Raw genomic sequence first — 25,781 nt, 5'->3', positions numbered from 1 at the left:
CTACCATTCTAATCCCTCTACTTAAGCACTAAATCCCATCTCCTTTCACTTATTGAAGATATTTTTTATTCTCCTTTCTCATCCTGTATCATCAGTTTTTCTACCTAATTATATCATTTTTATCAGCTTTCAACATAGTATACTTTCCTCCATATTGAATTAAAACCTTTCCTCAACTCACAGCTCCCTTTAGTACAGCAAAATTCTTTGAAAGAGTTGTATGGTATGTACCAGTTCCCTAATTTTCCCCCTGGGCTACCTTGATCTTGAGCTCATGCTTTCATCCTCAAAAAGAAAAAAAAGAAAAAGAAAATCCAAAAACAATGGCAAGGACAGTGTCTGATTTATTCAATTGCTATAACACAGTGGTGACCGGTATACAATATATTTATAACTATTTGTTAAGTTAATTGACTTGACTGACTTCTCTCTCTTAGGAGAATTTGCATTCTCCCTAATTTAGAAAGTAAAACTGTTGATTGAATTGAAATGGAACAAAATTAGTGTCATGAAGCCAAGAGGTAAGACTTCAAAAGAAAAATACAGAAAATCATTCTCAGGAATTTCAAGAATCAAGCGAGATATGTATTTATTTTTGTCCTGGTAGCTTCCTTAATCCCTCTTCAGCGAAACTGTGTAGATAACCTAAGTACAACTTTCCTTGCCCTTAATTTTTGTTATGTCAGCTGCAAGTTCCAGTTGATTTCTCTTCTACCCCCCCCCCACCAAAGTTTAGGAATTTCACTGAAGTTAAGGCAGGCCCTGGATAGTATACAGTTGATAAAGTCTCACATGTGAAAATCCAGATTTATGAAACAATACGGGGGAACGGTAACTCAATTAAAAAGGTTTACTAAATTCTTTTAAATAGTGAGCTACCCTACTCTAGTCGACAGTATTGTCTTAACTGACAAGAAAGTGCAACTTTTTAAAACACAACTAAACATTGTAACAGTAGAACTTTTTTTCTGAATGTTGAAAGAGAAAACAAGGGACGACGTAGGAGGGAACACACGGGAACAGCCCATCTCGTATCCCACTAATGTCTCCTTTCCAACGTTGCTATTACTTTCCAGCGCTTTCTGTCGTGAAGTTACTCCAAACTTGAAGATCAATGGGAAAAAAATGAGAGCCCTGCCCGTTTCCCTTTTCCTTCTTCGATATAGGCATGAAGATCAGCGCCGGGTTGCGCGATTTCCACCAAGCACATTCAGCAATTGTCCAAGTTAGTATTTCCAGACACTTCCAGTGTCCCTTGACCTTGAAAAAGTTGGGAAAAAGGGAAATTGGCCAGTTATCCAGTGGTGCTGTGGGTATTTGTATCCCATACAAGGGGTGGAGGTGAGGGCCAAGAACCGGGGATTTTTGTGCCATTTTGAGTCCCTCAAAGTCCTTTATTTCAATTAGTAGGGAAAACGAAACTCTTCTGGGGAGCAGGAGTGGGACAGTTGGGTACAAGTTAATCAACAAGAACATTCCCGGCACAGAGTTCAACAGTAGAGGGCACAATACGCACTGTCCACTGCCAGGTGCTGGCTGCAAGGAGGGGCATAACGCAAGGATCTCTGGGGCTTGTAGTTCGCTCTGTTCCCCTTGAGCATGACCGTCTCCGCACTAGCACTACAACTCCCAGGGTGCACCGCACGCCTCTTTTGTCGGCCTCCCCTTCAGTGAGGCCCGCGCTGGAACCTCCGGGGAAGCGGCTCCCCCGCCCCGCCCTCGTACGCACGCGTCAGTTTGTTTACTCTGAAGCCCCGCCTCCCCGCCGTCCTCCAGCTCTCCCCACTCCTCCCAGGAATGCCGTCATGCGAGCGATGCATATTCATAAGGCTCACGTGGAGCTCCCGCCCAGTCCGGCTCCCGCCTTCCCGCTCCCGGCGCGTGATTAATATTCAATGAGCCCAGCCTCGCGGCTGGTTCGCTGGCGTGAGGTGTGGGAGCGGGCGGGGCCTGTGCGCGGGAGCCCGCGACCCGGGCGGGGAGGGCGTGTTGCGGGGGGGCGGTGGCGGCGAGGCGGGCGCGCGGGATGGAACACCGAGACTCCGACGGAATGCTCCGAATTGCCACATAATCCCCTGGAACGGCCGCGCCGGTCGCCATTGGCTTCTCCCTCCTCCCCGCGCCAGCGCCGCCGGCTCCCACCTTCGCCTCGCCGCCTCCCTCTGCGCGCTGCCTCCGGAGCTGGGGGGGAAGCGCCCAGCCCCACTGCAATGGAGCCCGCCGCCGCGTCTACGGCGCAGCGACTCCCAGAGACCAGCAGGGAGGACCGGGCTCCGGCTCCGGCGGCGGCGGCGGCGGCCGGGGACGGCCGGAGCCCGGAGCCCGCGCTGAGCCCGGCGGCCCCGAGCCCCGGCGCGCGGGAAGAGGCCCCCCGCGAGGCGCCGCCGGGGCCGCTGCCGGGCAGAGGGGGAGGCACCGGGCGCAGGAGGAGGCGCGGCGCGCCCCTGCCCACCGCCGGCGGGGCTGCCCCGGCGTCCGCGGCCGGCGGCGGCGCCAACTCCCTCCTGCTCAGGAGAGGGCGGCTGAAGAGGAATCTGTCCTCCGCTGCGGCCGCCTCGTCGTCCTCGTCGTCGTCGTCGTCGTCCTCGGCCGCCGCCGCCTCGCACTCGCCCGCCGGCGCCGGCCTCTCCGCCTCCTGCTCGGCCGCGGCGTCGCTGTGCCCCCGGAGCCTGGACAGGAAGACGCTGCTCCTCAAGCCCCGGCAGCTGCTGCAGCTGCAGCCGTCGGACCGGGACTGGGTGCGGCAGCAGCTGCGGCGCGGCTGCGTGCACGTCTTCGACCGCCACATGGCCTCCACCTGCCTGCGCCCGGTGCTCTGCACGCTGGACACCACGGCCGGCGAGGTGGCCGCCCGCCTGCTGCAGGTGGGCCCCAAAGGCGGCGGCGTGCTGAAGCTGCCGGGCAGGGCGCCCCCCGACGCCGGCCCCCGCCTCGCGCCCGCACCGCCGCGGGACCCGGGCCCGCCCGCCCGCAGCGGCGCGCCTCCCGCCGACCTGCCGCTGCCCGGAGCGCCCGGCGGGTGGGCGCTCGGCCCCGCGCGCTCGGACTCCAGCCCCGGGGAGCCCGGCGCCGCGCGGCCCCTGGACGGCGCGGCCGCGGGCCGGGCTTCGGACACCGAGAGCTTCAGCCTGAGCCCCAGCGTCGAGAGCGTGTCGGACCGGCTGGACCCCTACAGCAGCGGCGGGGGCTCGTCGTCGTCGTCCGAGGAGCTCGAGGCCGACCCGGCCCCGCCGGGAGCTCCGGGCCAGCCCCGCCTGCCCGGCCGCCCCGTGCAGCCCCGGCCCGGAGCCGGCGCCCGGCCGCCGTCCCCGACGGCCTCCCCGCCCCTGCCGCAGCCCGAAGCCCAGAGGCTCGTCGACGGCCCGGACGGCGCTGCCCGCGATTGGCCTCGGGAGGAAAAGGAGGCGGCGGCCGCGGCCCCTGGCCGCCCCCAGCCGCCCCCGGCGGGGAACCGGGCGACCGCGGAGAAGGCGCCTCCGCCGCCCACCTTGTACGTGCAGCTCCACGGAGAGACCACCCGGCGCCTGGAGGCGGACGAGAAGCCTTTGCAGATCCAGAATGACTACCTCTTCCAGCTGGGCTTCGGGGAGCTATGGAGGGTGCAGGAGGAAGGCATGGACTCGGAGATTGGCTGCCTTATCCGCTTCTATGCAGGTAAGGAAACCACCTGGCCTTGGCCGTGTGGGGTGAAGAGTGTCAGCACCTCCTGTTCAGAGGTGGGAGTCAGGTCGGCGGCCTGTTGGCCCGACCCAGAAGAGTCGCAGGTCCTAGGCGGTGTTTGTCACTTTGCAGTTTTCCCGGATGATCTGTGTAATACTCCGCTGAGCAGTTATTCATGCCGATCGTGTGGTCAGCCTTGAGGGACTCAGGTTGGGAAGCAACTCAGGTTGGGAGGGGTTGGTAGGACCACCAGGAAGTACAGGAGGCAGGTACTCCTGAAAGAGGCAGCAGTACCTCCAGCAATGAACCTGCTGCCCTCACGCCTCCCCCAGGGCAGTTGGGGATTTCAGGGAAACTACCACGGGTACTTCCTACCGATGGAGGAAAATGGCTAACAAAAATGCTCTGGAACACTCTGCCTACACTTGACTGCCCTCCTAACCCTAATGCTGTCCCCCCAGCTCCTAACTTGTCAAATGGTGCACGTTCAGCTCTCTTTGTCATGCTTATTTGCCCACTTAGCCCTCGTTAGAGACCTGACAGATAGGAAGGATCCTTTTGAGATAACTTTTTCCCAGCGCTTTTTTGCTTTATTACAATTTCCTCTCCAAGTTTGATTCTTGCGTCAAAAGTGATTTTGCCTATTTCTTTTGTTTCTCACGTTCAGTCTTTACGGCCAGAACTGACCATTGCAGTGTGATTTACAATGGGGAATCACAGTAAGACTTTAAGTGCTATCTCTTGAAATGTGATCTAAAATCCTCGTTCTTTTTCAGTTCTAGATTAAAATTTTTTTAAAAAATTCTATTCTTTATTCCAGATTTTTTGAGATACAATTGACATATCAAATTCTTGACTGGGGTGACTAATGTTCTCTTGCATTAAAGATTTGGCTGGTACTGAATTAGGGAGCTATAGATCCTGGTTGTTATATTTGAGCTTTATAAGATGTTTACATCCTTTCTCCCTCTGGTTTCAAGAATTATATTATTAGTTATAAGGAATTTTATAAAGGTAGCATAACAAAATAAATCAGAGTTGTGTCTTCCCCAACTATACTATTCTAGGTTGTAGGTGATAGTGGAAAAATAATCACACTTCTGGTTAATCTGCACCCATTCTTTCTGTTTAATATGTTCTTGGTCCAACTTATGTCCTAGTCGCAGTGTAGTCAGTTTGAATGAAGAAATCTTTACTCCCACATTGAAATATGCAAGACAAATAAATAGCATTCCTGGTGAGATGTTCCTCTGAATTTCACTGAAGGTTTTCCGTAATTCAGGTGGATTTCTGATGGAGTTTTGCTTTATAAAGAAAACCATATCATAATACGATAGCATTTGCAGTTTCATTTGAAGATGGTATCCCAACTGGATGACATGCCTTTAAAAGTTTATGGTCTAGAAAATAGGTGATTTTGTTTTTTATGTAGGAACAAGAACTCTATCCTTTTCTCCTATAGCTCATCATATGTATATATATCATATGTATATATACACGTTTAACAGTATTGGACATATTTTATATGGAAAGAGCTCTGTATCCCCTGTTTTCCTCATGACTAGATATGTTGCTTATGATAAATGCTCAGAGGAAAGTTTTGGGTATCATGGTCGTGAAATTTAAATCTTTGATTCCCCTTGATTGTCTCTTCAAGTGTATCTAAAATATTCTAAGTGAATTATATACAGTTGTTTTTAACATCTCAATATAAAAGTGGCAAAGTATCTTTCTGGTTAAATCTTAAATTTCTAGTGTGGTCATTTTAATCTTTAGCTTGTTTTTTTTATGAATAGCAGTAATTGTTCATTCTGAACTTACTTGCTTTATTTCTGTATACACAACATAAATACATATATGCCTCTGTGTATATGCTCATAAAAATACTTAATGTGAAGCCACACACAGTATCCAACCTGTTCTCGAAGATGAAGGCAGTGTACAGGTGTCCTAGAAGGAAGAGGCCTGATCATTATAAAGATGTCTAATTGCTTATTTTGTTTTTTTTTATACAAAGTTGAGCTTGTTTTAAGCCTGTATGAATATGTTAATACCAAACATCACTGTGTTGACATTCATTTGCTATAGAACAAAATTGAGCGAAAATGAATTTTCCCAGGAAGTTTAGTTATTGATGAACAAAAAGGCCTTGCTATAAGGTCGTGTCACTTACTATGGAACCATTGTCAGGACTTCACATGTAGTGGAAGTTTGCACCAAGCTGGAGTAGATTTCCTAGAAATTATCCCTGTACTGCAATGGAATGTAGGACACCCAACTGGAAAGTGTTACATTTTGGTAGTAATGATTTTCCTGCGGAAGAAGAGAATTAATATTTGTTTTAGATGACACCCTTTTGTATACCACATTCGTTTTTATCATTTTACATGTAACTTACTCTTAAATTTATTGCATATCTTTTTGTTTATACATGTGCTTGGAATTAAGGATAGATTAGGAAGCTGCCTTTTTAATACCTTCCTGTATTTAAATTGAACTTGTTATCGGATGTCTGTAGTTTGTCTAGTCAGCTGTGGTTTTTTTGAGAAATTGGTGTTTAGCGGAGAACTTTCATTCTCTTGAGGGTCACCTTTCAATTCAAGTTTACTGTTTATTACCTCACTCAAGTTATTCTTAAAAGGCTTTGAAAGCCATTTGTGGTTGCTTTGAATATTTAAATATATTTATTTGGGTAAAGTGAAATGAAAGTCCTTAATGATTTAGAAGGTGTTGGAAAAAAAGTACTAATTACCACGCTGTGAATCAAAATTTAATTTAAAAATTGTCATTGCACCTATCAAACAATAATTCTTTTAGGTGATTTAAAATATGAAAAAATTTAAATGGTTTTATCTGAAGTTTCTTAAGTATAGTACGTACATTAACATTGGATTTCCTTTTAAAATCAGCCATCTTAAATTTTACCTTAGAGTAATTTTAGGTTAAAAAAAATTCAAGAATTTAGGTTACTTGACATAAGTTATGGACTTGAAAACGTTAATGAGCTTGTGTTTTGCCATTGATCAAGTGCAATATTAAACTCTAGTTTTTTATATTGTTGACTTCTGCCACCTTTTAGATTTAGTAGTCTAGGTATTTCAGTTCAAATTTTAATAGTGTGGAAAGCATGATGACAGAATGGAGAGCACCCCCCTTTGTGCCTAGTGAATCTTGGACAAGATATTTTTATGTGTGACTTATTGGGATTGCTCAGAATGATCTCCTTACCCCTCTCATATTTCCTCTCTTTTCCCTTCTGGGAATGATCAAACCTTACATGGTTTCCTACATGGAAACCAAGAAGGGGTGGTTCAGCATTAAGCTGTAATATTGACGAGCCGGCTCTTATTACTATAATTACAGCAGTATTGAATAACGTGGTATGAACATGTGACACCAGTGTGTGCCTGAACAGTCCTTCTGATTTTAAGAACAAAGGGTTTAACTTTATTTTTGTTGCTTTTTATATTTAAATTTTATATTTGTTGTTTTTTTATGTAAAACGCATGCTGTCTTTTCCTTCAAAACTGTGGTTTGATAGCATCTGTTAATATGTTGGGTTTTATTTTCTTCAAAAATCTTAAAGGGTTTTCACATAAATTATCTCATTTGTCCTTTCAAAAACATGGTTAGGGAGGAGTCTGTCATTCCTTTTTTCAGAAGGAGAAACTGATGCATAGAAAGGTTTGACTCTTGCTGTGGTTTTTCAGTCCTTGACAGAGCTGAGAATAGAGAACTGGGATATTCAGTTTTTCAATTCTTCACTTTCCATGAATTGGTGCTGAATTTCATTTTCACTTGAATTTTCACTTGGTTAAAAGCATTCATCAAATATGCTATTTTTGTTGGTAATGAGGTGATATTATCCTCTAGTCCAAAATGGTATTCATTGTGAAATGTGGATGTTTCTATTTTTATCATGCTGCCTTTAAAAACGTAAAAAAACCAAGACTGGCAAATAAATAGTACAGAAGGAGTACTAAAGTGTTCTAAATATCCTGGTTGCAAATAGTCATACTTGTTAAGTTGATATGAAATAAAGTTTACCTAATGATTCTTTATTTTCTTACTCAAGCATGCCTCTTTTGTTAAACTATAAATCTTTATTGGGTATAGTGAATTAACACTTCATCTAAAAAGTGGATAACTTTTGAGGGTGGTGGTGTGACGATTCAGTTTCTTTAAGACATAGCTGTACTTGTAAAGTATTGAAAGTTTTGCTTAAACCTTTTATTTTAAAATAGAATTATTTGTACTTTAGTGATCAGTACTGCTTTATTGGTGTTACTCTGCAGTTGTATAGTTTTTATAATTTATGTGTTATATAGAACTGGAGTCAGCTATTCTCCCTGAATTTCATAGTTATTCCTAAAATGGTGTGTCTTGTGCTCATTGAAATAATTGTGAGGAGAGGAGATGTGTATAAATGAGTTTGTAAAGTTTCTGTGTTGAAAGTTTTATCTTTTTGTTGCTGTAAGAAAGTTAAACCAATGATTAGTTATCCCAAAATTATTATTTTTAAAGTGTACGGTGTTTTTGATGTTTCTTACTCTCTTTTTGGAACCCTGAATTTGATTTATTGGTAACATAACGTTCATTGACGTTGTATATGATCCAAGCCTAGCATAATACTTGGCATTTTAGTTTAAACATTTGTTGAATTGAATTTGTGGAATTTTGTTAAGCAGCTGGTGGTGTGTGCCCTGATTCTTCAGCTCCCATGCTGTTTGGGTCCCCAGAGAAGTATTAGACACACATGCACAGAGGCATTTCTCCCATGGCAGCAGATTTCAGATGTGCCGCATGGTACTATTAATAACTTTATTTCACGTGAGTGAAGCTGCTTGTAGATTTTGAGAGAGCAGTTCTCAAAGTTTTCTTAGAGTTAACATGTATCCCCCTCTCCCTTTTCAAAGGCATCTCTTACCTCAACTTTGAGATGAATTTAATGAGGCATCTGTCAAATGAGGCATCTTAGATTCAATGATTTTATGTGTCAGGGTTGAACACAGTTCGGTCTATCTGGACAGGAGAAGGGTTAATTGTTGTGCTGTGAAAATCGAGAGATCCTGAAGCCACTCAGTACAAAAGCTTTTCCTTTAAAGACTCCTGACATTTTGAAAAAGAGAGAAATTGTTATCAAAATGTCCAAAACAATCCGGGAAAATGAAGCCTTTTTTAAAACTCCCACCTTCTAAAACCTCCACCCCTTTAATCCCGGACATCTGGTACAACAGTGGTAATGAGGGGTTTGAATCTGGCCTCATGTTCCCGTGCTTCTAGGGCAAACCCTTTTTATACTTACCTTTGGTTTTCTAAAGATAGCATAATTAAAACAAAACCCCAAAATCGACCCTGTGGATTCTTTAGACAAATAAGATACTTATAACCTAAGTCTGTGACTGGTTGTGTTTGGATTTGTATGAAACTTCAACTCTATGCTTTGGAAAATTTTAATAAATTGAAACTCAAGGATCTGGAAAGAACAGACTTTAATGATACTTTTATTAAAGAACATTTAGGATTTGGGTTAACTTTGAAATAACAGCTCTTTCAAGCTGTGTGATGTACTTTAGAATCAAGCATAACAATTACTGGATTACTGAAATATTATTACTTTGATTTAGAGGTGGAATGGTTTTGTTTATATATTATATAAGTATAAAATATATATCCTGGTATACCTTTTAGTATGTTAAATGAAACAAGGCATAATCATCCCATACGTAATACCACATTCATGCTGACATAATTATTTCCCTGTTGCATTTTTACATTTGGGATTGCTTTAATACATTGTCAGATGTATTTAATGGTGAAGTGTGCTGTTGAGGTACAAGTCCAATGGCCTCTGAGTTTGGAACCTAGAAGTTCTATTGGAAACAAGGGAAATTATTTGTAGGTTGTACATATTTTATGAGTTTGTACATGTCAATAGTTTAGCAAAAAACAAACATCCAAAATTTTTGTCATATACTTTTCCAATGAAGCTTGTGAAAGTAAATTAGCCTCGTTTCCAGTTATGTGAAAGCATTTAGTTGAAGACTAAATGAAATTTGAAATATGTACTGTATTTTTATTGAAAAAATCTGTGTATAAGTGGACCCACACAGTTCAAACTTGTGTTGTTAAAGGGTCAACTGTAATTTGGTTTTGCACCATTTCAATAATGAGTGAAAAATCTAATTATAGAAATTTGAAATAATTTGAATTGGTTGATTTTTCTTTTTAGTATTTTTTCTGCATTCTTTTCAAACAGGAAGAATTTTGCATTTGTTGCTATTTCTAATGACTCACACATCTGATGAAGAGCATTTAGAGAATGAATCTTTTCCTATACCTGCTGCCATTAATAATATGTTAGAGTGTTTGGGCTTTCTTTTCAAATATGAGGCATGTTTTTAAATACAGCAAAAGACAGTATCTGTACTTGTTTTCATCATCTATTTAATAATTGTCTGGATTTTACAATCAGTTCACTCCTGATACGTGGTCCAAAGAGCAAAATTTTGTACACAGACCTGGTTTTTTTTACCTTTATTGTCAATTATGAGAAATATATTCCTGAGGAATTCTTTCTTTGTTCACACCTGTATATTGTGAGAGCTTGTCTGGCTGTACCTTTGTGCTTGAATGGATGCTACATAATGGTTCTTGAGTTTGGCTGCTGTGTCCCAGAGTCGGGTGAAAATAACCTTGTTCTTTTCAAAAACAACTTTGGGAAAGAATTTGCACTGTTTTATCTCACACTGTGAGAGAAAATGGTCTGTCGTTTAAAGAAACTAGTCTGAGAGTTGGGAAACTTGGTATGACTTTGGGCATTTATTTTAACCTATCCTGGGCTTTGCTTTCCTCATCAGTAAAACGATGAACTTGAAGTAGAAGAAATCTAAGATCTCTTCCCACTCTTAACATTCTGAGGCTCTATTAGAGAGCCCACCCTTCAGATTAGAAGGACTAAACGTCGTAGTTGTTTTAAGTTCTGTAAGACCTGTCCATGGCTTGGACCTAATATACACAAGACAGCCTGAGCTTGCCCGCCGAGGCAGACCACCTTTCTGGTGTAGATGAGGACTAATAACGATGGATAACATGTGATGCGCCTTCTCCTTGCCAGCCCTTATTCCTCAGAGTAGACTTCTGCATGCTAGACATGAATTTAAAGGACAGTCTTTTTTAAAGTAGGTTCTTCTTCTGAAGTTGTCTTATAAAGCAGGATACTTTCACAATCCAATTTATAAAGTTTGCTGTAATGATAACTCTGTTGAGGTGTCCAAATGTGCAAAATTTTCAGGTTTGTTAACTTTAGTTCAGTGAGCTGTGTGCCTGGAGTCAGTAGGAGAAAAAGCACTTAAAGAAAATGACATTTTGTTTGTTATTTTAATTATAGAATTTAAGGATATGTAGGGATAATGTAGGGATACTAACCTCTGTATTTTCATAGATGAGGAAAGCAAGCCCATAGATAGAAATAGCACCCAGGATTTGGATTACCTGTCGTGTCCCCCCTCCCCCCCACTGTGAACCTATATTCTTACTATTTTTGGATCCTCCTTATACTTAGTATTCAAAATGAAAGTTAAAAAAATGTATTTTGTTTCACACTTGGTGGTTTCTCTTGTACTTCACGATGTTTCTAGTTTTTTTTTTCCTTTTCATTCTAATCAGTACATTTGAGAGATTGCGTATCACTTTGACAGATTTTAAAGGAACAGTGGATATTTTTAAAGAATGGACATGTTGGAAAAAGAAATTGAATTTTAAAAAATGTTTGGGAGAAAAATTTAAGAATAGTTTTCGAAACAAATACCCATTCAGACATATGTTCATTAAAAAGATTCATTATATTCAAAAGATATGAAAAAGATATTCATTATATTCTTTATTTCAGTTTTTTTTAAGAAAGAATATTGTCTTCTCGCAGTTAAATGCATGTAGTTTATTCAGATACACATGCACAGCCCTACTTTTGTGTGATATAAAAAATCAAAACAATTCAGTTCAGTAATCTTTGTGGTTTTTTCCTGATTTTGGAAGCCTTGATGGTGAAATCTGCTGCTGCTTTGAATATCTCTTCTTCCTCTCTCTTTCTCTCTCTGTTTCTTTCTCTCTCATAATAACCCTGTTAGCAAAAAGTCAATATGTGAATAATTTTAGTGGTAAGAGTTTCCTTTTAATATTAAATTCCATTTTAATTTGATCATTTACTGTAAGCAAAAGTTTTAGCTTCCCTTTTCTACTGAGTCAATTAATTCCTCCTAGATGACTTCATTTTTTTAAGTATAGTTGGCATACAATGTTAGTTTCAGATGTATAATATGATTTGACATTTACATGCCTGACAGTGTGATCACCCCACTAAGTCTAGGAATCATCTGTCACTGTGCAAATTTATTACATTATTGACTATATTCCCCTTCACCTTTTTCACTCATTCCCCCACTCCCAGGCCCTCTGGAAACCATCAGTTTGATCTTTATTTCTGGGTCTGTTTTTGTTCTGTTCTTTTGTTTTGTTTTTAGATCCCACATGTAAGGGAAATCATTTGGTGGTTGTCTTTCTAACTTATTTCACTTAGCAGAATACCCTCTGGATCCGTCCATGTTGTTGCAGATGTTAAGATTTCATTCTTTTTCATTGCCGAGTAATATTCTACTGTGTGTGTGTGTGTGTGTGTGTGTGTGTGTGTGTGTGTGTGTGTGTGTATACGTGTATATATATCATACATCTCACATCTTCTTTATCCATTCATCTATTGTTGGGCACCTAAGTTGTTTCTGTATCTTGGCTATTGTAAATAATGGTGCAATGAACATAGGGGTGCATGTCTTTTTGAATCAGTGTTTTCTTTTTCTTTGGATAAATCCCTGGAAGTGGAATTGCTGGGTCATGCTGTAGATCTATTTTTAGTTTTTTTGAGGAATCTCATCTTGTCTTCCATAGCGGCTGCACCAATTTGCAGTTTTCCAGCAGTGCACACGGGTTCCTTTTTCTCCACATTCTTGCCAACACATGTTATTTGCTGACTTTTTGATAGCAGCCATTCTCACTAATGTGAGATGATACCTGGTGGCTTTGATTTGCATTTCCCTTATGATTAGTGGTGTGGAGCATCTTTTCATGCAGATGGAGGTTCATTTTTAATATGAGGAAGGGAATGTTTTAAAGTGCAAAAGTACAAAGGGTAAAAATATATTGCATCTGGCATAGAATATGTACTCCAGATGCTGAAGCAGAGGAGAAATTTCTCTTGATGCTCTGTAAGAGAGGGGGTGTGGCTGGGGCAGCTGACATTCAGTTTTATGTAATAACGATCTCTCCTTATGGGAAGAAGTAAACCCTGCTGTAATTGGAGGAGACTCGTTCTCTTCCTTACACGCCCCCCACTCACTTTATTGCTTTATTGCGGTGGTCTAGACAATCCCACACCTCCGAGGTGCCTGTTCTTGATATGAGTCCTTAACCTCCATAAGCCGCATTTCTCAGAGAGAGAGAGAGAAAGGGTGGGGGGTGGGGGGGAGGGAGAGAGAGAGAGAGAGAGAGAGAGAGAGAGAGAGAGAAGTCTAAAAAAGGTCTCAAAGAACATTGTGAGGTTCATGATCCCTATATGTGGAAGTGTTTAGTAAGCTGTGAGATGTTATACAAATGTAGGGTGGTTTTGTTATTTTTCGAAAGAGTAAATTGCCATAAATGTTCATTAGAGTTCATTAGGACTCATTAGGGAAGATGGGATATACTGCTGCTCAGTGACCCTGGCAGACTGTATACTTTCATTCATTCATTCGTTCATTCCTATATCTAGTAATTACTATGCGTATCTACTACGTCAAAGGAACTTTTGATTCAGAGATGACTAATTTGAATTTTCTAGGATTCCTTGAAATACTTATAGATTTGAGGACATGCTTGTGGAAACAAATAAGCAAGCCAAAATTTATAATGCAAAGGTGAAAAGTGTTCCAGTGGAGTCACCATGTTCACACCCTACTGTACTATCAGTAAAGGAGAGCGGCTCCTGGCCCCACTATCCCCAGAAGGCCGGTGAGTGAGCCTCCTGAAGAACCAGGAGTCGGCTGTTGCCATAATTCTGGCGACTGAATTGTTTGAGGAGCAACCTTGAATTCCTGGTTCAAAGTCCAGTCAGACTGAGTTTGGGATTACTGATTCTAGTTTAATGCTTTAAGATTTACCAAGTACCTTTCTATGTAGGCATCTAGGCTTTTTTATCCCTTAAATCATTTGGGCTCCATTTGTTATCATAGTTTGTGAGGATCTAAGTTCTGGGTTAAGCAAATACTAATTTTGCTTTTTTAAAAAGAAAATGCAAATGTGCACATGCCCAGGTTGTTCTGGACCGGGCAGGGGGCCTACTACACTTGAAAGATATTCCTTTATATCATTTTTTAAGGCCTGTGACGGTTTTGCTTTCCTTGGATTTATGAGATTTATGAGACATGCTGTGTTTATCTTCTGGAGACAGCCACTTTCTTTTAGTTTAGTGTCGTATGTAGCACACATTAGTGTAAAACTTGGAAGTTGATGAATTGGTAATAATCTGAGGGTATATTTTTAACTTTGCTAATCTACTATCTGGCTCTTTGTTGATGAAGGAATTTTTTAAAAATCTGTTGTGTGGACCAGGAGGAAACACACACACAACTCTTAAGTGTTTAAATAAGCAGAAATAGAACTCTTTTATCTATGGCTGTAAAACCTGTACTGTACCATGTACCTATGGCACATTAAGTCTTTACTAATGGCCTGTATATACATATACATATGTTTGAAGTGGAAGGCAAATGTCCCTGCAATATTGCCTCATGTAGTAACGTGAATGACAACACTGGAAAAAAGATCTTCATTTTGCTTTTTATGTTAGTTTTAAAATTATGACAAGCATCATGGTAAAAAAAGAAGTTATTCAGATCCTGTCTGACTAAAATAAGTCATGCTTCTAATTCAAGGGAAAATACTTCTAATTTAAACTAATCAACATTCAGGTTAATTATCTGCCAATGTGTATTTTCCACTGTCATTAGCATCTTTTTTGCCCTCTTGTCTGTTACTCATTAGAGCAGTATGAACACTGGACAAGCTGATTTTTATGGGGGATATCAACAGAGCTAACGTCAGTGTACTAAGGAGAATAGTTAACTGGTCCTTGTGGTTATGAAGTAGAAACTTAGAATCCATTGCTCTGTAACCTAGTCATAAGAGGGACTTGGTGTTTTTAACCAAAATCTGAATAGTATTGTTTCATTGATAAATACACGATGACGAAAGGTCTATTAACAGGTATCAGAACTGCTTAGAAGATAATGTCATTCTGAAGATGCAAGAGTCCGTTTCTGAGAGTAGGGATCACCTAGCAGCTGGTGCATTTGGAATGTGTGTTTTGTATCCCCAGTTGGCTTGCAGCTTCTGATAGGGTTGTCCTGGCTTCCTGCTTCTGTTCATGTACATAAGATTCCCCCCCACCCCAATCAAACAACAAAACAAAACTGGTTAACAGCCTTCTGGCTTCTGAGAAACTAACTGATACATTAATCTGAGTGGCATCGACCTCCAGATAATCCAGCTGGATACAGGGAAGTAGTGGTGTTCATTTATCTTTCAAGTACTACCGTAAGCTTAACTCTGCTTACCCCCTTGCTCAGTACTCATTCAGAACCTGCTGAATGTAATAATTGAAGTAGTATCTGGTAGGGTGTAGCTTTGCCAGGCTTTACAGGTGAAAAATGGGTGAGAAAGTTACCAATATCTCACGGAGGGCATAGAATCTGAGTTCTGGAAGGGACGAGGGGGCATCTAGTCCAGTTTCTGACCCAGCAGAGAAATGTGTCTTACACATGCCTGTCTGATGGTCATCTGGCCTGTGCTTGTTAAGTGCTTACTAGGCACAATATTCCAGGACAGCCCTGAGTGGAGTCTTGCTTCTCGAAATGTGATTGATCTGAGGGCATCTCCTGGGAGCCTGTTAGAAATGCACAGTGTCAGGTCCCAGTTCAGACTTACTGATTGGCCTTTTAACGCGATTCCCAGGTGATTCATCTACACACAGTTTAAGAAGTGCTAGCATCGGCTGAATTGGGAGTGGGGGAGTTAGAATCGGAGGAGGGAAACCTAAGTTTGGACCTTGTGTGGTTCAGTGAGATACTGAGGACCTGAACACCGGAGTGAGACAAGGAGACAGATGAGACCTTATCCTAGGACTCGGGAGCTAATTGGCTGTTTTGGCTGTAGAAGCTCAGAGATGACAAGTTTGCAGTTTGAGTGATGAGAGAATTGTAGGTTGGTTCATGAAAGTAGGAAGCAAGAGGCTGTGTAGGGGATATCACTGATTCATTCAATAAAGCTTCAGGACCAGGCACTGTACTTAGGAGTCGGTGATAGGGGAATGAATGGAGGTGTGCTTCCTGTTCTTGATATGTACAGATATTTAGCAGTTGAGGACAGATTGTGCGGCGGATGAGTCTGAAATGGGAATGCATGTTAAGCTGACTGTAGACATCCGTTTAACGGTCAATAGACCTGGCTCACCACCCACCTTCCAGATCTCAGTGGGCCTTTTTGCTTTCTACTGCTTACTGCATGTGTGGTTACTCTCAGGAAGGTGAGATAAACATTATTTATTTATTTGGTTTTCTTATAAGAGCTTTTTTTTTCACACTCAGTATAAATGCTCATGCTGGCTATGGCCATGGATAGAGGTCTAAAAAGAGTGTTTATGTTAAATGTATGAAGCTCTCAGGATGAAGGCCTTTTGAATGTCCAGGCTTTCCTATCTAGTATGTGTGTGGGAAATTTACATAAACAGTTATAATAAAACTTGAAGTCTTAATGAAGGCATTTACAGAGGGCCAAGGGAACCCAGAAGCCCAACAAACCAACTCTCCCTGGAAGTGGAATGCTTTGGAAAGGCTTCCTGGGAAGGATAGCTGTATGAATGCGGGACTAGCATTGCATGAACCAGGCATGTCAGGAAACGAAAGCATGAATGAAAGGGCACAACGTGTGTAGGGGATGGGGAGTAGCTTGAGTGGTGAAGTGTCAGGTGATGAGATTAAACATGGTAGGAGATGAGACTGAAAAGGAGGTTGGGTCCAGATGATGAAAGTCTGACATGGTAAGGACTTGATTTCATAAGCAGTGGGACCTACTGAGCATTTCCTTATGGGGTGTGGGGAATGATTGGAGTTGTAGTAGGGCGTTAAGTGGCAGCCAGCTGGAGGACAGATTGGAGAGGGAGCTACTGTGTTTCCCCGAAAATAAGACCTAGCTGGACCATCAGCTCCAATGCGTCTTTTGGAGCAAAAATTAATATAAGACCTGGTATTATATTATATTGTATTATATAAGACCCGGTCTTATAGTAAAATAAGACCGGGTCTTATATTAATTTTTGCTCCAAAAGACGCTTTAGAGCTGATGTCTGGTTAGGTCTTATTTTTGGGGAAACACGGTAGCTGCTGGGGACTTGAAGACTGCCCTAGTGGGGCCTTTAGTAAATATTTAAAGTACTCTGTTAGGAGCTGGAGTTCCAAAGAAAGAATGGTCTTGCCTCAAGTTCAGCCTAAAAGCGGAAAAAGAAATATTGCAATGCAGAGTGTGTTACTTTTGAGATTTGCAGAATGTGGTGGTTGTACCAAGCAGGGAATTGATCAGCTGTGCTCTGGTTGGGGTAGGTGGGAGATGGCATTGAGTATTAGAAGGCCAGGAGCAGGAGAGAAGGGGACAGGGCCCTCCTGGCAGGGAGCCCGACAGGGACGAGATAAGGGAGCCCTAGACCAGGTCAGTGCAGATGGCGATCTGAGGACACACAGGAATTCTTTAGATTGCAGAATTCTTGGGTCTTACCGAATGATTGCATGTTGGAGAGAAGGAGTTGTTCAGGATTTATTTTTTATTCCTGAGCTCGTTTCCATGCGCGGAAAGTGTGTTGCTAATATTCCATGTCAGAGGTGTAGTGTGAGCTAGACCGTCGGTTTTGTCTGTCAGTACAACTTGGCGGTCTCTGGGGGATGGGACTGTATGTAACCCCATCAACAGCAGCCAGCATGGAGGGCTGGGATTTTGGCTTCAGGGTGAGGAGGAGAGGTGCTGAGTGTAGTTTGGCTGTGTCGCAGTGAAGGTGCCTGAAGGAGGTTCAGGTGTGTCTGAAGAGCCCAGGCACTGTCTGTTAGGTAGTAGTTGAAGGCCTTGAATTGAATAATCGCTGGGTAGAGTGAGGGAGAGGGCAGAGGAAGCAACGTGGAGGAAAGCCTATATTTAATACGTGGCGATGGATTACGATGAGTTGGAAGAATTCAGATATAAAAGACATACTATGTGACTGTATTTATACAAAGGCAAAACTAAATTTTGGGGAAGTCCATAGTAGTTATTACCTTTCGGGGGATATTAATGGGAAGGGGCTTGAGCCATCTTCTCTTGATAACATTCTTTGTATTTTTCTGGGTTTCAGTTTCTTGGGTCTGTACATATATGAAAACTTATTGGATGTGTGGTTTGTGTGCTTTACCAGATGTAAGTTACACCTCAGTAGAAAGAAAAGTGGTCCTGAAGGCAGAAACTGGAACACCGTTTCTATCCTGAAAGGTAAGAGAGAGGCTAAGGGGTGCTGAGGAATGGAGAAGGGAAGTCTCGGAAGGACTAAGAGGGCGTGGAGTTCACGCCGTGCAGGAGCGAACTCGGGGTGGGAAGAAGGCAGCCTGTTTCTTTGAGGCTGTTAGGAAGGATGAGTAAAGATAAAGATTCATTTAAGTGATAGTTCAGGAAGTTGAGCCTCAGTTTCCTTAGTGAATTAGAAGGTAAAGAAAAGCCAAGCCTCAGTACTTCCTGTAGGATGCTTTTTCTTGAGTGAACCAACTAACTAATCATAGTCTATACCCTCTTTTTCTCTTTGGGGAATTTATGACTGTGATTTCAACCTATGTTGAATTTTCTGTAGGTTGATCCTTTCTTGGCCTCTTCTAAAGCACCTTATTGCGCCGGAGGGGGTGGGCGGATGGTAAACTAGAAGTGGAGAAATGATTGCCAAACTGTGTTTTACAGGTTTGGCAGTGCTTGCATTGGCAGGTTTGTTAATTGCGTGGTTTTGATAGCACGGTTTTGGTTCCCTCCTGCCAATCTCTAAATTTTTGTTTGTGTGTGTGTGGGGGTGGGATGGGAAGGTGAGAGCAGTAGGTGCAGAGACATAGTCAAGAAAGCTTTGGAAAAGTTGCAGCTAGTAAATGACAAAGCTGGGATTGTATTAATACCTCCTTCCATTATATCCCGTTTATTTTCTGTTTATAAAATCACTTATGGAGTAATGAAACTTCTGAGATAGTTCGATTTTTTTTTTTTCCTTATGACCTATTGATTATACTTGCAGAGTTAAGAGCTGGTTCTGAAGCATGGGTTTCCGTTCCTAGATTGTCAAAGTGACTTGTGGCTTGAATCTGTTTATAAAGTGTGTGAAGACATGATAAATTATAAGTTTAGATAGCTATAAGCAAGATTGTATAGGAGAAAATTTATTGTTAAATAGTAAATACTGTTAAGAAACCATGTTAAACCTGTCGTTCTTCGTCTTATTAATTGTAGTAAGCATTACATTTCTGTTTTGTGCTCAGTGCTGGGCTAATGCTGAGATTTCACATTGTGGTTATCAAAACAAATGAAAAACTAGCAGTTGTTCTTAATACAATTACCCAAAATTTTATTGAAATATCTAGATCATCTGGTTGGTTTCTGTGATTTTTTTAAATAAAGATGTTTTGGGTAATAGGATAGAAGCTATTGAGAAAGAACCATAATTGTTGACTCTTCATAGCAAACATGGTGAATTGCCAAACAGCAGCAATATTCTGGGGGAAAAGAATGACCATTATCATTGCTTTTGATTTGGAGAGTCCGGTGGCATGGCAGTAGAGTTGTTTTGTGTTTTGGTTGCTCAGGAACTTCATATTTATTGGGCTGGCAGTTGTTGGAACAAAATTTTGTTTATGTTCAAAGGTCACTGATCAGTGTAACAGAAACTGTTTTTATATGGGATACTATCTTTTTTTCTCATCTACTTAGTCAATTCAAACAGTTATGCAGTGCTTGCTTCCCAAGCTATTCGATGCTTTGAATGTTGGGGAGAGAGGTGAGTCAGACAGATCCTCTGGCTTTTCAGCAGCTTAAGCCAAATAGCACCGGACACAGATGATCCTGGAACAGAGCAGAGTAAGACGGCACTGGGAAAAGGGGCTCCCTGCTTCTTTCCTAACAAACAGCTCCTGAACCTTGTGCTTCCTATATCATACACGCCAGCCTGTCATGAACAAGGCAGACATGGTCTCGTGTGACTTCACAGTGGGAAAGAGACTTGTCAAACACATTCTCTTTAACTGTAGTTGTGTTGTGTGCCACTGAGGAAAAAAGACAGTATTTTTTATAGTGTGTGTGGTCTGGGGCCCCGTTCTAGGTGCTGAGTGCTTTGGTCATCAGTAAGTACAAAAGGTAGATAAGCACCTTAGGTTGTGTCTGGTTGCAAGGGCCTTACAGGCCACAGTTTGTGTTTTGGAAATGATTTTAAGAATAATAGGAGATCATTCCATTGAGTTATCAAATGTCATTAGATTTGTTTCTTTCAAGGCCAGGTACCATGACTCATAACTTCAAAAGGAGGAGAGGTAACTTGTCTTTCCTGTATTCACTAAGCCTCTGTTCTAGACACACTAAAAACAGTGTTTTCTATCCTTCCTCCGCTCACTCCCTACATGTGCTTTCCTCGTCTTTCTTTCCAGCCGTCCCTGTCCACCCTGCTCCAGACCCACCTGCAGCGACCGCACTGGGAATCCAGGAGGCTCCCAAATTACACGAGGCCATGGTCTGGTAATAAAGACAGAGCCTCTTAAATGGCCTCACATTAATTTTTGCAGAAAGCTTTATTTTACCCTCTTTTTGCCTCACCCCAGCCCACTCATTTTCCCTTTCTTAGAAAAGAAAAATTAGTACCTCTCCTTGAGCGAGTATAGAAGCATTCCCCACTGTACTCTTCAGCGTTCCCTAACTTATCCCCAGCAATAAGCTGTGCTGAACACCGAGCATGTTTAATTGAGGAAATCAAAAAATGCCAATTTGACGTATTCTCTTGGTACTTTAGCAACTGACATCCATTTTAATGAAGTTGCAATACAGTAATTTTTATGTCCTGTTAGAGAGACATTCAATGAGATTGCACCTGCTTAGGATTTCTTCTTCTGTATACTTTTTATCTGTAAACAAGAGAGGTCCTAGGGTCATTTGTGCACTGAGTCAATTTTTTTTCAATTAAGGGGAGGTTAATTAGTTTATAGTTTTTAATGAAGCGATTACTCTCTGTTCTCCCTTTACCCTCTTTTGGTCTTCTTTATGTTTTGAATCATTTTCCTACTTTCAATAAGGTCAAGTGATAGTAAACAGGAAAGAGATACAGTTTTTATTTTAGGATTTTTAAAAATGATAAATTTAAAAACATTTTAAAATGTAGACAAAATAGTGTGATGAACTTCCATGTCCTCACTGCTCATGGCCAGTCTTGTTTTATCTTGAGCCGCTTCTGCCTAGATTATTTTGAAGCAAATCCTAGACATCATATCCACAGATCACATTTTGCGCCCCCTGTGGTATTTTATTTTTAAATTTTTTTAATTAACATTTTTTTATTAGTTTCAGGTGCACAAAACAATGTAATAGTTAGACATTTATCATTTATGCCCCTCACACAGTGACAACCCCTGGACCCCATCCGCTACCCCTCTGACATCACACACAACATAGGCACTCTTTTTAAAAAAACAACCATGGCATCATTTTGTTTAAAAATTTAAGGCTAATTCCTGTTTTTCAATAATACCTAGTCGGTGTTCACATTTCCAGTTATCTTAAGTTTTTAGTTTGAATTATGATGCAAATGTGGTCCATACCATGTGATTGGTTTCCTTTTTTTTAATCTTTTTTATTTTAGGTTCCCTTTTTTCTTCCCCTCCCTTCCTTCTCTTTACTTTTCCACTCTCACCCTGTCCCTCTCTTAATTACCCTTGCAATTGTTGGAAAAAAACAAAACAGGTTATTTGTCCTGGATTTTTGTGACTATATCTGTGGTGTTAACAGAAGTACATTGAAAGTTACAGTATGTACTTTTGGAATTTCTTTTTCTTTTGAGTTTTGCTTAACTTTTACTATCTTGATCAAGATAGTTAAGTTGGACCATCTTTTGGAGGACTTACAAGATGTCTAAAACTAGTGCCCCTGTGCCACACACACGTGGCTCACGTTTTGATTTGTGACATGGTTTGAAATATTTTTAAATTGCCATCAATTAAACATTGTAAAATTTCCTGTAAAAATCAAGATCTCTGTTCTTTTTTCTTTTTTTTTGAAATCAGAAGGTCTGGGCATCCCGGGCTTCTGTGGTGATGCCCACAGGTGATGTGAGGTGGCAGCTGCCTTCAGAGGGTCCCGTCTCTCCGATTTGCTCCCATGCTTCTTCATTCGTGTAGGTTTTCTGCCTGGTCCCAAAGGGTTGATGGGTTTGTGAACACTGATTTAGAGCAACAAAAATTGCTTTTATCTGTGTGATAAAATTTATCACTTAAATTTTATGCATGATAGTTCACTTCTAATTTTTGCTACATATTTACTCTAAGCTGTTCGGGCTATTTTACTGTCTAACAATCGGTGTTTATTCATATTAAGGTCGGAGGTCTGCTGATGTCCCATTGTGCTTTCTTTATATGTCTATCATGAGACTTACTCAGTGCGTTGCCTGGGCATCTACAAAGGAGTGAAACTTGAAGGTATCTCAGAATTTGACCTCTCGGTAGAGATAATTTGTACTTCTTAAGAGTGGATTAAATTATTATATCAGGCCAACTTCCTCCTGAAATGTTTGTCTAAGAGTAAGAACAACATCAGCTCAAGCAGAGAAGTGGGGAGCATGTAGGGGAGAGTCCACTGGCCTTGTTCGTGCAGTCCAGCTCCTTAGGAAAGGCTTTCATTTGTATGCTGCCTGATTATACTGTAAAATAAAAGACTGAATATATTAAATAGCCAGGCCCTTTGTGTAGCTCCTGAATTCCTTTAATTTAGTGGCTGCATAGAAGCTTTATTCAGAGCATTCATAGTCCTGTACTATCTTTCCTGTCTAGATGCCAGGTCCTATTCATGGTGTTCTCACTGCAGGAAGTTCTCACATTCATTTGGTGGTGGATGAGGGGGGGAGGGGAAAATGGGGGGGCAAAGGACTGTGTGGACCTTTTTACCCCCCTCCATTTCCTGCTCTGCTCCTTAAAAACAAAACAAAACAAAACAAAACCCCAAACAAAAAGCAAACTCAAGAAGATAACTATAAAGGAAATTCTCGAGTGACTCAATGGATTGATAATTCCTGGAATATCACAGAAAAGTTATATCGGCCTCTGGTATCTTATTTCAAATAGTACTAAAACACCCAGAAAAAGCATTTCAGGTCAGATGAGGGTAGGAGGCCCTGGAAGAATAGATGGAAACGTATGCCAAAGGGTTTATTTCTTTTAACAGAATGCATTTTAAGGGACTCCCTTTGTGTGTGTGTGGGAGGGGGGGTTGGGTAAAGAATAGTTCTAAGGTTGTATTAGCTGTCAGGTTGGGAGTGGACACAGAGAAGCAGGACAGGAGTTCAAGCGAACATCTTAAAATTGAAACAGGAGTATAAAGAGGGCAAGGAATGCCTTTTATCCCCTCCAGAGTTTTTATTATTTTAGGTCTGATTTCGAATATGTGACCTTTTCTTTTAAACTGATAGATGCTGAATTGTTGCTTACGTGTCTAAATTTTTTCACAGTTATGCTCATAAGGAAGGAAGAGAACCAGAATGATCTGAGCTTTGTTTTGAGAGGCTGGTGGCGATGAAAATAAATGAATGATGAGTATAGAGGGACTCTTGAAAGTAAATAGTGTACCAGTTCTGCATTGCCAGGAAGGTATCATGGCTAATGGTAGTTCTGTAACTCAGGGGAATTTTGATCTTACTGAGTTTTCTTTGAGTTTTCCAGAATTTATTTGAGTTTTCCAGAAATCTTGGTACGTGAAATGGCTAAGTTACCTGGGGGTGATCAAGGTTAGATGCTAGTCTTGTTACGTATCTTCGAGTGTCTTTTTGAGCACTTTGGGTATGTGGTATCCTTTCAAGTTTTGATCTCTTTTTGTCTCAGTCCTTTTGGAAGGGGCCATGCAATTAAAAAGCAACACAAAATCAAGCATCCGTTCATCTCTGTAAAATCTTCAGTAGAAAACAGGAGTGAATGATTGGATGAGAACTAAAGGAAAGTGAAGGGTGTAGTTGTACAGTGAAATACATTTTCAAAGGTTATAATCACAGAAAAAATAGCTATTTAAGGAATATGATAAGAATTCCTGACATATGGAGTCCTTGACTGGATGCGTAGGAAACCAAGTAATAGAATGGGATAAAGACAAAGTACTGAATATTCAATAGTTTTCACTGAGAGAAATAATGCAGAGTTTTTGTTTTTGTTTTGGGTGAGGTGGGAATGATAATGTGTTGTAACTTTTTATTACATTTAAGCATATAATTAGGTAAAGTTGTCTATTCCACTATCGAAAACTGATAACAAACAATGTTTTTTAGCTAAATTTGAAATAAATGTTACGCCAGAGATTAGTGAATAGGTATTAAAATAATTTATGAAAGAGAAACAGGCCATATTTTCATATTCCCAAGTATTTTTGTTTCCATGCCTTGGGAAAATAGTTTCTGAGATACAAGCATAATGCTTAGTTTCCCCCTTTTTTTGCATTACCTTTTTCATTACCATTGTTACATTTGCTAATAAATGTTATGATTAATGAGAAACTAGATATCAGCTAATATGTGTGTCCTTTATAGCTCGCTATTCATGGTATGATGTTTTTCTTCTAGGATATGTGCTTGTGGGAAGGACAGTGCTTAAGCCTCATAGAGTGTGTTCTCCTGGGGCCAATCTAGAGTGGGCACCATCCTACCAACACTTTTTGTTGGCTTCCCAGTCTGATAATGGGCATGGAAACCACAGGGCCACAAGCTCTGCCTGCTTTGTCCACTGTCGTATCCCCAGTGTCTAGAGTAGCTCCTCCATACCTAGAAGTGATGGTTTTATTCTTATACGTACTCCTTTTCACTCACCCTTTGTTTTAAAGTGAGTGAAATTAAACTGAGACTTAATGGTAATAATTTAAGAAACATTTTTTTCTCTTTAATCCGAATTTGTCTTGCTAAAAGGTTTTTGGTGGGACAATTACTTTTAAAGATGTCTATCATTCCGTTCAAATTACTAAAGCACCTGTGAGCCAGGCACTTGGGAAATAGACGTGAAAAAGAAAGTGGTTTCTACCATTTTGAGTGGAATGTTTTCATATTCATGCCAGGATTATTTTAAATTTTGTTTCCCTGAAGTGGTAATTTTTATCCCAGTGAATTAAAATTGTTCAGTTTTAAATGTAGAACGGGAATATTTTGGTCATTTTCATGAATAATTGTGTAGAACAGTGGTTCTTGACCAGAGTCTAGTTTGTCTCCCGGGGAACATTTGGCAGTGTCTGGAGACCTATTGGTGCCACTCCTTGGGGGGGGGGGGAGCAGTGGCAACTGCAGGCTTCTCGTGAGGAGAGGCCAGAGCTGCTCCAAACATCCTGTGATGGATGGAGGCACAGGGTACCCCTATGGCCGAGGATTCTCTGGCTCTAACCGCCAGTGGTGCTGGAGTTCAAAAGCCCTGACCTAGGAGACTAGAGAAAATGAAGGTCTTGAATGTAATCCCCTAGAATGTACCGCCTTCCAGGAACCTGAAAGGAAGAGACTAATGGGAAGAACACTGAGGTTCCCAAGACTGAAAAACAAAAATTGGCAAAGCAGTGTCATGCAAGGTACTTACATGAAACGGAAACAGCCTGCAGAGTTGGAACCTGTTTTTCTTTGTTTATGTCGTGCGTCGAGGTGGCTTCTGTTCTGCTCCAGGCATTGTCAGGCCCTGGAGAGAGGATGCAGACAGGTGGAACGGGCTGCTCAGAAACTCCCACTGCCAGTGTACTGCACGGTGCCCTAACAGTCGTGTTGTTGGGCAGTGGGAGTA

The 25,781-nt window shown here is 41.5% G+C and overlaps 1 protein-coding gene across 1 annotated transcript in view; it reads left to right on the top strand.

The window, feature by feature from the left end:
• The first annotated feature begins 1,767 nt into the window (after window positions 1-1,767).
• Window positions 1,768-25,781, top strand: part of PHLPP1 (PH domain and leucine rich repeat protein phosphatase 1) — a 178,887-nt gene continuing 154,873 nt past the window's right edge. The window contains exon 1 of the mRNA XM_081078097.1: window positions 1,768-3,654. Within this exon, the coding sequence (XP_080934223.1) occupies window positions 1,896-3,654 (1,759 nt within the window). The 5' untranslated portion in view covers window positions 1,768-1,895. The remainder of the gene's footprint in view (window positions 3,655-25,781) is intronic.

This window comes from Rhinolophus hipposideros (assembly GCF_964194185.1).
Source record: "Rhinolophus hipposideros genome assembly, chromosome: 17".
NCBI classification, from domain to species: Eukaryota; Metazoa; Chordata; class Mammalia; order Chiroptera; family Rhinolophidae; genus Rhinolophus; species Rhinolophus hipposideros.
Note: the sequence above shows the minus strand (reverse complement) of the source record. Positions and strands in the feature narration are given on the sequence as shown.